The sequence below is a fragment of the Pholis gunnellus genome (assembly GCF_910591455.1).
Source record: "Pholis gunnellus genome assembly, chromosome: 6".
Classification (NCBI taxonomy): Eukaryota; Metazoa; Chordata; class Actinopteri; order Perciformes; family Pholidae; genus Pholis; species Pholis gunnellus.
In genome coordinates, this window is record NC_136532.1 from 27790203 (window position 1) to 27801297 (window position 11095).

Consider the following 11095-nt stretch of genomic DNA (forward strand, 5'->3'; position numbering starts at 1 on the left):
TCGATATTAATGTGTATATTTAATACAAACTTCACTCTCGCTGGACATCAGAACATCGAACACACATCTTTAATATATCATCATGTTATTTTAAGCCTAATAACGTTTTTAGAATAGTCCTATAACCGCTGTGGAGTTTTGTATTGGACGTTATTTAACACGCCGTATGAAGCGTGTAATATGATAATATTTACATCATATTCTACATCAGGACTTCCGGTTATTACAGGTGATGTGTGTGGTCGCGCGCGCTCAGCAGAGAGAGGATCTCACCTGTTTGTTGTTGGTCAGAAACATCCAGCAGCTCCGGCACCGACTGTCCGGCTCCGCGCGAGCGCTCCCAAATATAGACGAGGGGAGCGCGTGAGGGTGCGCGCGCCTGTGTGTGTGTGATAGCAGCCGTGTGTGTGTGTGTGTCTCGATCAGTCCATTACCTCTCTCTCTCTCTCTCTCTCTCTCTCTCTCTCTGGACATATATTATTATAAATGATATATTATGTATCATTGTATTATGTTATGTTATATCATTATATTAATGAATTATATTAATATATGTTTTAAACTACATCAAACATCAGATTCATCATCTTGTTGGTAAAATGATGATTTTACTGTCAAAGAAAAAACGTATTTAGTTTGATGACAATGAAGTTTATATTGCTCAGTAAATCTTCACTGATATCATATATGATGATATGTGATCTCTATAATATCTAAATAACACGGCTCTCCTCCTCCTCCTCCTCCTCCTCCTCCTCCTCCTCCTCCAGCACAATCAGACAAAGAGCCGATGGCCTTAATGTGAGCGCAGCGCTTCATTCAGAGCAGCAGGTCAGAGGAGACGCTGATGGTCCTCAAGCTGTGGCCCGCGGCCCTGCTGGGGTCAGTGGGACAGAGAGGGGCCCTCATGGAGTCTGTTTGGGTCCTTTCTTATTCTAGAACACATTTAATAATAATAATAATAATATGTGTCATGTGATTTATCTCACTGTTACATTTGGCTTGTTTATGGTTTCTGTTTCTCGGCTGATTCGGGTTCAGTTCAACATAAAACTCTGTTTGATTCTATATTCAATAAGTTATTTAGAGAACAAATGAATCATGAATATCAACATGACAATTATTTTATTATGTGCATCATGTCAAACTATGAACGACATAAAGAGTGGAGCTCTAACAGCTGTGAGTAATGACCTAATAACAATAAACAATGAATGAACAATAATCATTGTTTATTGTGGCTCTGTTCTGGAGGTCAGAGGTCAGAGGCCTCCAGGTCTCAGGGGGTCCAGGTGACGACCCTGACGGCGGTCTGAGCGGCCCTCCGGATGTCCTGGTCCTCCTCCTCGGCCTCGCTCCTCCTCACCAGCAGGGGGAGGTGCTCCAGAAGGAGGACCCGGCCCACCGGGGCCTCGGCCAGAGCCGTCAGGGCCCTCAGGGAGTACAGGACCAGGGCCTTCCTCCTCTGCTCCTCCTCCTCCTCCTCTTTGTCCCTGGACACCAGGTCCAGGAGAACGGGGACGACATTCAGATCCAGACACCGCTGCTTACCTGCAAACAGACTCTGTCACCTGATTGGTTTAGGAGGAGTCACATGGTGCCCCATGCCCCCTGTCTGTCCCTCTCCCTTCCCCCTCCTGTCTGTCCTCCTGTCTGTCCCCCTATCTGTCCTCCAGTCTGTCCTCCTGTCTGTCCTCCTATCTGTCCTCCAGTCTGTCCTCCTGTCTGTCCTCCTGTCCTCCTCCTGTCTGTCCTCCTAACTGTCCTCCTGTCTGTCCTCCAGTCTGTCCTCCTGTCTGTCCTCCTATCTGTCCTCCTGTCTGTCCTCCTATCTGTCTTCCTGTCTGTCCCCCTCCAGTCTGTCCTCCTGTCTGTCCTCCTGTCCTCCTCCTGTCTGTCCTCCAGTCTGTCCTCCTGTCTGTCCTCCTGTCTGTCCTCCTCCTGTCTGTCCTCCTGTCTGTCCTCCTCCTGTCTGTCCTCATGTCTGTCCTCATGTCTGTCCTCCTGTCTGTCCTCCTGTCTGTCCTCCTGTCTGTCCTCCTGTCTGTCCTCCTGTCTGTCCTCCTGTCTGTCCTCCTGTCTGTCCTCCTGTCTGTCCCTCTCCTGTCGAATCATCAGAACAAAAGTTCTTCAACAAAACCTCAAAGCTAAAGAAGCCTGTGGACATAAAGACTCATCTAGAGAAGCCAACTACAACTCCCAGGGTGCATTTCACCAACAAGCTGAAGCTACGCATAGAGAAACCGGTAAACATTGACCTCAGTTCACTCTCTGATTCTAGATCAGTTTGAGATCGATTCAGATTTGTACCTGCGGTGATGATAACCGTGTACATGATGACTCCTGCAGCGTTGGTCTGAACCTCCAGGTCCTGGTCCTGCAGCAGGTCCACCAGGACAGGAAGTAGCTCCTCCTCACACACCTGCCGCCTCCCGTCCTCACAGACACTGAGACAGGATCAAAGGGAAAAAAGTTTGTGTTATTTTAAGTGCGCTTGTTGTCCATCGGTCAGTTAGTTTGTGTTGTTGTGTGACTTTGAATCTGAACTAACGCTTTAAAACAACAAAGTCTCACAATAACACAAACCACCAGATGGAGGAGCAGTAGATCCAGGACTCCTGTGTTCTGAGGGCTGAGTGGGTGGAGTCTGTGTTGAAAGGAGTTGAAGTGTTGGTTAAAGCTGAGACGCTTACAGGAGTTTAAATGTTAGTTGAAGTGGAGTTTGAGTGAAAGTTTAGAACGAGTGTGATGTTAAAATGCTGAAGTGAAACAGCGAGAGGAGTCTTAGATATAAGAACTGAAAGGAGTTGAAGCGGTGAGTTGTAGTTGAACACTGAAAGCAGTTGAAGTGTTAGTTTGTCGGCGTGTGTTTATTAACCTGAGGTTCATCAGGGCTGCAGACGCCTCCCTGCGGATGTTCGGGGAGCGGTGCGACAGTTTGCGTCCCAGCAGCGAGACGCCGTCAGAGGCCAGAGCCGGCAGAGCGTCCAGCCTGGAGCAGGAGGTGATGGTGGAGAGGAGCAGCACCTCCTCTTCCTCTTCCTCCTGCTTCTCCTCCTCCTCCTCCTCCTGCTTTTCCTCCTCCTCCTGCTTCTCCTCCTCCTCCTGCTTTTCCTCCTCCTCCTGCTTCTTCTCCTCCTCCTCCTCATCCTGCTTTTCCTCCTCCTCCTCCTCCTCATCCTCTTGCTCCTCCTGCTTCTCCTCCTCCTCCTCCTGCTTTTCCTCCTTCTCCTCCTCCTGTTTTTCCTCCTTCTCCTCCTCCTCCTCCTCCTCTTGCTCCTCCTGCTTTTCCTCCTCCTCCTCCTGCTGCTTTTCCTCCTCCTCCTGCTTCTCCTCCTCCTCCTGCTTTTCCTCCTCCTCCTGCTTCTTCTCCTCCTCCTCCTCATCCTGCTTTTCCTCCTTCTCCTCCTCCTCCTCCTCTTGCTCCTCCTGCTTTTCCTCCTCCTCCTCCTGCTTCTCCTCCTCCTCCTCCTCCTGCTTTTCCTCCTCCCCCTGCTTCTCCTCCTCCTCCTCCTCTCTGAGCTTCAGCATCAGTTTAGGAACCAGAGGCAGCAGAGCTTCTGCACCTGAAGGGATTTTAATCTCACGTCAGGAGAGAAAAGTAAAAAACAACAAAGAAACAACGATGAAGAATCACAATCAGAGGAGAATAGAACCAGAATAGAGTAGAATAGAACCAGAATCGAGTAGAATGGAACCAGAATAGAGTAGAATAGAACCAGAATAGAGTAGAATAGAACCAGAATAGAGTAGAATAGAACCAGAATCGAGTAGAATGGAACCAGAATAGAGTAGAATAGAACCAGAATAGAGTAGAATGGAACCAGAATAGAGTAGAATAGAACCAGAATAGAGTAGAATGGAACCAGAATAGAGTAGAATAGAACCAGAATAGAGTAGAAGAGCAACTAAAGATCACAGTACGAGGTCAAGTGACAGAGATGGTTGATATACACCAGAATACACGATAATGAGATTATTGATACTCAGTGTGTGTATTCATGTGTAAATATTATATAATTACAAAGTATAACAGAATGAAATAGAACAGTGAGGATAGTATATTATACTGCAGTCATTTAACACAATGTGTTCTAATATAACAACAATAATATTAATTATAATAATACAAGATCATAGTTATCATTATTATTGTTGTCATTATAATCTATAATAAAAAAGATCCATAATAACAATAATAATAATAATTATTATTATTATTATATATAATAATAATGTCATTGTTATTAATAATAATAATTTAAAAAATCATAATATTAATGATCAAATGATAACAATCACAATATATATGATATATATATATATATCATATATATTTAATATCATAAATCAGAACATTCAGCTCTCTGTGGTGTGAAAACACATTTTACAGTAAAACAGCGTTAATATATTCAGCGTTAAATAACAGCACGCAGCCGGTTCTTCATCCTTTAGGAGAATAATTATAACTCATAATAGTTGTGATCAGGTGAGTTTACCTGCCGGCAGCAGCGCGAGGCGGTCCAGCACGCGGAGGACGCTCCTCCTGCAGGAGGGGGAGGAGTCATCCAGCAGCTGAGCGAGAGGAGGGAGGAGGGAGGGGGACAGAAGGGCCTCTCTGAGGGAGGAGGAGACAAGAGAGACACCTTTTACTGCGGAGTGATACCGCCACCTGCTGGAGACACCAGGGACTACAACCAGGACTACAAGTACAGGTACTACAAGTACTACAAGTACTACGAGTACTGTGTGTGTATCAGTCTGAGAGAGCTCCTTTAAAACTCATCCTCATCACGCTGTAGTGCATCAAACTCATTACAGCACCACATGAGGATTCATCCGCCACTGAAAATAGTCCCCAACAGAGGCTCTATTTCCTACTGTGGGAATAAAACACAGCGAGCAGCTGAGTCCGTCTGTCTCATGTCTCCATCTCTGTCTGTCTGTCTGTCTTCTTTTTCTATGACTCCCATCTTCTCTCCTGCCTGTCTCACAACTTATATCTGTCTGTGTCTCCTGTCTGTCTCTCTCCCTCCTGTCTCCCTCCTGTCTGTCTCCCTCCTGTCTGTCTGTCTCCCTCCTGTCTGTCTCCCTCCTGTCTGTCTCTCTCCCTCCTGTCTCCCTCCTGTCTGTCTCCCTCCTGTCTGTCTCCCTCCTGTCTGTCTCCCTCCTGTCTGTCTCCCTCCTGTCTGTCTCTCTCTACCTGCCGATGCTGTGTGAGGTCAGCAGGTGAAGCAACTCGCAGGTTTTTGTTCTGACAGAAGAATCTTCATCCTCCAACAAAACATTCAGCTGCTCCATAAAACCTGCAGAAGAAGAAAAAAAACGATTCACAAGAAGAAGAAGAAGAAGAAAATAAAGTCTGGTTTTCTTTTTCCTCCCATTGTAGAGTAAATCGCTTTCCTTTATATATAACATAATTGCATAAATGCTAATTCTGTGCATAAACATTTAAATCCTTAAAAACAAATGAAAACAAAGGAGAGTCAGAAGTACTCTGATCTCATACTTCAGTGAAAGTACTCATGATTTAAATACTTCATTATAAGTGTTTCAACTCAAAACATTATAGTAGTAGTATTTATATTTATATATATATATTATGAAGCGCAGAGCTACCCCCTCTGATGGTCTGGTAGACCCGCTCGTGGTCGTGGTGGATCAGGTCGCAGAGTGAACCCAGAGCCCGGAGCCTCGTGTCCGCCTCCGGCCGCAGAAGATCCTCGAACAGCTTCGGCACCGCGCGGCGCCCGAAGGCCACCGGAGCCCGGGTCGAGTCTACGAGAGGACCGGTCATCCGTCCGGTTCAAGAGCCGGTGAGCTGGTCAAGAGATGCAGACACACTGTTGCCTAGTAACCGTATACAGAAAGCCGCGGAGGCGAAGTCACATCCGGGAGCACGTAAACGTGACCGGAAGCTGATTTTGTTTACATCACGGAGACCGTTAGCTAACTTTACGGTTTAAATCGAGATTTTACTTTAATTAAAAAATATTTTTTTAATTAATTATTTTTTTACTTTAATATTAAATACATACAGAATGTCTCAAACCTGAAAATAGCCAATAAAAAGTCAAACAGAATTAACATAAAAACAATTTTAAAAGTTTACATGTCGATTTTAAAGAGTTTGTATTCTTAAGAGAATAAAATACATATTAACGTTAATGTTCTTTTTACATTCAGATTATTCATATTTAACATCCAGGAAGTCACATTCATTTACAGTCAAAGTCATAAAAGTGGAACTTTTGAGGACGTTTATCAAAATGTGGAGTCGTGTTTTATTTCAAAGGTTCGCCAGTATGTTTGTGTGTTCTTACTCTTCAACGTTCCAGAAGAACAGCTCACATTATCTTCATGAATATTATTGAAATATTTGTAGTTATTAAAAGTAGTCGGATGTTAACGTTCAGTTGAACCTGATGCTGGTTTGAACACCACAGATGAAACCAAACGGTGAGAAAATGAACTTTTATTCTTCTAAAGAGACTCAATGAAGTAACAACAGGTGGAGGAAGAGGGCCGAGGTGTTCATCACTAACTAAATAATATCTGCTCAGAGTCAGACCATCAGTGGAATCAGAATATAAAGAATAAAGAGGAAACAGACCGCTGATGAGTCCCTGGGTTTAGAACAACAACCCTTTAAAATAAAGAGAAGAAGAAGTTCTGTAGTTCAGACTCTGACTTAATATTTAAAATGAATGAAAAAAGCAGAACATGTGATTTCTTTGAGTCTATTTCTTCTTCTTCTTGCTCTTCTTTCCTCCGTCTCCCTGCTGAGAGCTGGTGTCTCCTCCTCCACTCTTCTGGGTCCTGGTCTTTAGTTTAGGGATCATCTCCGCTACGTAGAACATCACCTCCCTACCTGAAGAGATAAACAACAACAACAACAACATCACCCCTCTACCTGAAGATATAAACAACATCACCTCCCTCCCTGAAGACTTAAACAACAACAACACCCCTCTACCTGAAGATACAAACAACAACAACAACATCACCTCCCTCCCTGAAGACTTAAACAACAACAACAACATCACCTCTCTACCTGAAGAGATAAACAACAACAACATCACCCCTCTACCTGAAGAGATGATAAACAACAACAACAACAACATCATCACCTCTCTACCTGAAGAGATAAACAACAACATCATCACCCCTCTACCTGAAGAGATAAACAACAACAACATCACCCCTCTACCTGAAGATATAAACAACAACAACAACACCACCTCTCTACCTGAAGATATAAACAACAACAACAACAACAACATTACCTCTCTACCTGAAGAGATATAAACAAACAGGTCTAAAGTAAATACAAACAAACGTCACATATGTGGACTGAGAAGTGACGTAGAGACGCCGTATACGTCTCTGGTAGAGACCTGTCAATCACTGTGTAGCCCCGCCCCTAAAGCATCCCCTGCTTTATGGTCTGTGTGACTCTAAATGGACCATCATGTACTAAATGAACATCATGCTGTATTGAAGAAGACTTGAAACTAGAGATTGAGACCATAAACTCATGTTTACAATGTTTACTGAGGTAATAAATCAAGAGAGAAGTAGAGTCATTTTCTCATAGACTTCTATACAACCAGAGGAGTCGCCCCCTGGTGGACACTAGAGAGAATGCAGCTTTAACACATGAAGCTTTGAAGAACTGGAGGTTGTCTCCTGTTTAGGACATAATGTCCCACAGAGACTGGAGGACTTACGGGACGTGAACTTGTCCAGACAGAAGCTTCCGTCTTCCTGCTTCACCTGAACTCTGACTCGACCTCTGAACTGGACGTCTCTGTTCCACTCTCTGGGGTGCATTTTGTTCTGGAAAACACAAGTTTTATGTATAAATATACACGTCATCTTCTTCACTGAGTGACTCTTCTTCTTCTTCTTCTTCTTACTTCCATGTAGACGTTCATCCCGGCGGCCGTCAGCACGTCTCTGATCTCAGCACAGGACGGGTTCTCCACCGCCTAAAGACACATGACGAGAACATTACGCAACAGCTCGTCTAAAGGTGGACAAATCAAACAGTAAAGATGGAGGAACCTTCTCTGTTGGGATCCTCCGTCCTTCTGCCAGAGTCTTCTTACTGTTGATGTAGATCGGATAGACGCAGATGAACCTGGAACACAACACACGAGTTAAACCAGTCCTACGGAGACGGTTCTAAACTCTTTAAAATCAACCGGAGTTCGTCAATCTGTCTATAAGCGCCTTCAACATAAAGGGGGCGGAGCTTGCAGCATCTGACCAATCACAGACACGGACTAGTCTGCTGTCAGCTGATTGGACCTCTGAAGAAGTCTCTAAAGGTTACAGATCCATTGACGACATGTTATTGATCGTACATTCTGTTTTAGAGGAAAACATTGATTTTGAGATAAAAACATGAAGACATGTAGATTATTTTTTGGGTAAATTGGTAAACAATATCACTGTGATGTGATCTAAAAGGGTTAAATAATGTATTCCATCCAAAAACTGAACTTTTTCCAGTTTTATAATTTTCTTAGTTCACTGATCATCTGTGGAAACAAAGGCTTTAAATTATAGACAAAACAATTCATCAATTAGGTGGAACAAATAATCTACAGATGATTAAATACATAATAAATCATTTATCACATCAAAACAACCCAGATTCCTCCTCTGAATGAAAGAGTCAGTTATAATTCACAAGCTAACCTCATTAACTCGTTTATATTATGTGAAATCGAACATATTTGTCAGACAAAAAACACAATAAAACGAAGGGATCAGAAATGAAGCGTGATATTGAGTTGAAGGAGCCTTAATCCACGTCACGCTAAAGGTCTACACCGACAGACCTTCAACCGTTTCTACAGAAGACGTCATCAAACACGTCTTCACATCTCAACACATTACAAACTGTCACTCTGAAGTGTTTTAGTGCTAAACGGGATTTATTCCGCTAAACAGGTAACTCGGTTTACGACAGTTAAACTAGTTGATGTTACTCCCACAATCCCTCGCTTCTGTTCAACGTAGAGGGTTTTAATGAACCGTAAGCCGGTTTTTTGTTATGATTAAAAGCTAAAATCCAAATTAAATGAACGCCGAATTGAAGAGCGACCCTTTAACATCGATATGTTTGTTACAGAAACTACTAAACAGAAAGTCATGTTCACAGAAGTAAGAGTTTAAAACTTAAATTCACACATCTTCTGCACGGGCTCGTCAGCTCGTGAGCTTTAGCTAGGCTAACAGGCTAGCTTCTACAAGATCTCACCTCTCTTTGTCAGCGGGGTTTTGAGAGAGATGAGCCATCTTTGATCGGTTGTTCGTCTAAACCTCAGCCGGAGAAAACGACTAACGACACGGTTTGATTCCCGTAAAACACGCCGCCATACGGCCGCTCAGCACGCACTGTGACCGGCTGTTGACCAGCAGAAGGTTTGCTCGATTTAATGCTTCTTCTTCTTCTTCAGTTTATTGGTGGACTACAAACCAACTAGTGCTGCCACCTAGTGTACCGGAGTGTGTAACATCATGACTTTATGATATCATTTAAACACAATTATAATGTTATTATTTATAAATGAAAATAACAAACAAACCAAAAATAAATAAATAAACTTCATATAGAAGACATCAAGACTTCATGACATGAGTCACAAATACACGGTAATATTACCGTGTTTAAATACACGGTAATATTGTTATTATTATACATTTATATAAAACTTTAAGGGAATGAAAACAAAACCAGTTTAGTTTCAGGTCATCAAACACTTATGGAAACATGTGATTACTACATTATATTTCATTAATAGATGCCTCTAAATGCTACACACCACATCTGCTCAATGGAAACAATAGAAGAAGACAAAATGCAGATGTTTACTTTACAAAGAGAAGCTGAGAAAAAAAGTGTATAAAAGGAAGAGAGGCAGAAGAGTTCTTTATGAAGTCCTGGAGAACAGACCAGAACCAGAACCAGAACCAGAACCAGAACCAGAACTGTTTATTACCAAGTTACACATACAAGGAATTTGAACAGGTGATTGGTGCATAACAATAAACAATTAACACAGTGTAATAATATGAGACATAATACGAATTAGAATAAACTATGATAAACAAATAACAGTACGTTAAAACAAGTATGTTATTAAAGTTTCAAGTGTATATTGAGAAAAGATGTTCAAGGGTGTGTAACAGAAGGAAAGAGTATTTTATTTAAATATGTTTTCAGTCAGTAGTTGGTACATGTTTAGAATTATAGAATAATATTATTTAGGCGACACACGATGTTTTTCTGTCACACCTCACTTTGGAGGAAGAAAGATGTTCATGACCCAACACAACTGTAACAACATGGTAACAACATGTAACAACATGTAACGACATGGTAACAACATGGTAACATGTAACAACATGGTAACAACATGGTAACAACATGATAACAACATGTAACAACATGTAACATGTAACAACATAGTAACAACATGGTAACAACATGGTAACATGGTAACAACATGGTAACAACATGGTAACAACATGGTAACATGGTAACAACATGGTAACATGTAACAACATGGTAACAGCATGGTCCATGTTGAACTATTATTGAAATAACATTGTGTGACTCCTTAATCTGTGCTTTTTCAAATAATAGAATAAAGAACATTTCAATCACTGTGAAGTAAAGCAGATCGCTCCATCAGACAACAACAAATACAATGTGCCATCACTCTATTAGAACAATGTAAATAAAGTTCTATCTGTGCAAAAACTCATATTTGGCAAAAAATAGCTTATTGTGGAATTAACCTGTTTTGCACTGAACATATTTTCAAGATAATAACAATAAAGTGAAACCTGTGAAAACTAAACAAGTTGAAATATTTGGCAATAAAGAGTTTTACTGAGTTTTACACTGCATATCTTTTCAAAACAACAATAAAGTGCAACCTGTGCAAAACTAAACAACATGAGTGCAGATGTGTGTGAGCCATCAGGTTTATCAGTATCAGTGGCTGCATTGAGCTGCTTTCCACTACAACTCTTTTTAAACGGGGAGCAGACTTGATCCGGCCTCTCAGTCAATGCT

The 11095-nt window shown here is 42.0% G+C and overlaps 2 protein-coding genes across 2 annotated transcripts; both read right to left on the bottom strand.

Moving 5' to 3' along the window:
* Window positions 1-1279: 1279 nt before the first annotated feature.
* On the bottom strand, window positions 1280-5797 carry LOC306697504 (radial spoke head 14 homolog; the record flags this gene model as incomplete). The annotated part of the gene is made up of 7 exons (XM_079161467.1): window positions 1280-1551; window positions 2311-2447; window positions 2879-3045; window positions 3502-3566; window positions 4500-4618; window positions 5204-5306; window positions 5620-5797. The coding sequence occupies 7 exons, from the start codon at window positions 5795-5797 to the stop codon at window positions 1280-1282; spliced, it is 1041 nt and encodes a 346-aa protein (XP_079017593.1).
* A 662-nt stretch (window positions 5798-6459) lies between these two features.
* On the bottom strand, window positions 6460-9452 carry srp19 (signal recognition particle 19). The gene is made up of 5 exons (XM_079160801.1): window positions 9272-9452; window positions 8068-8143; window positions 7920-7991; window positions 7731-7839; window positions 6460-6871 (listed from the first exon to the last, which is right to left on the bottom strand). The coding sequence occupies exons 1-5, from the start codon at window positions 9307-9309 to the stop codon at window positions 6741-6743; spliced, it is 426 nt and encodes a 141-aa protein (XP_079016927.1). The 5' UTR covers window positions 9310-9452; the 3' UTR covers window positions 6460-6740.
* Between the last annotated feature and the right edge of the window lie 1643 nt (window positions 9453-11095).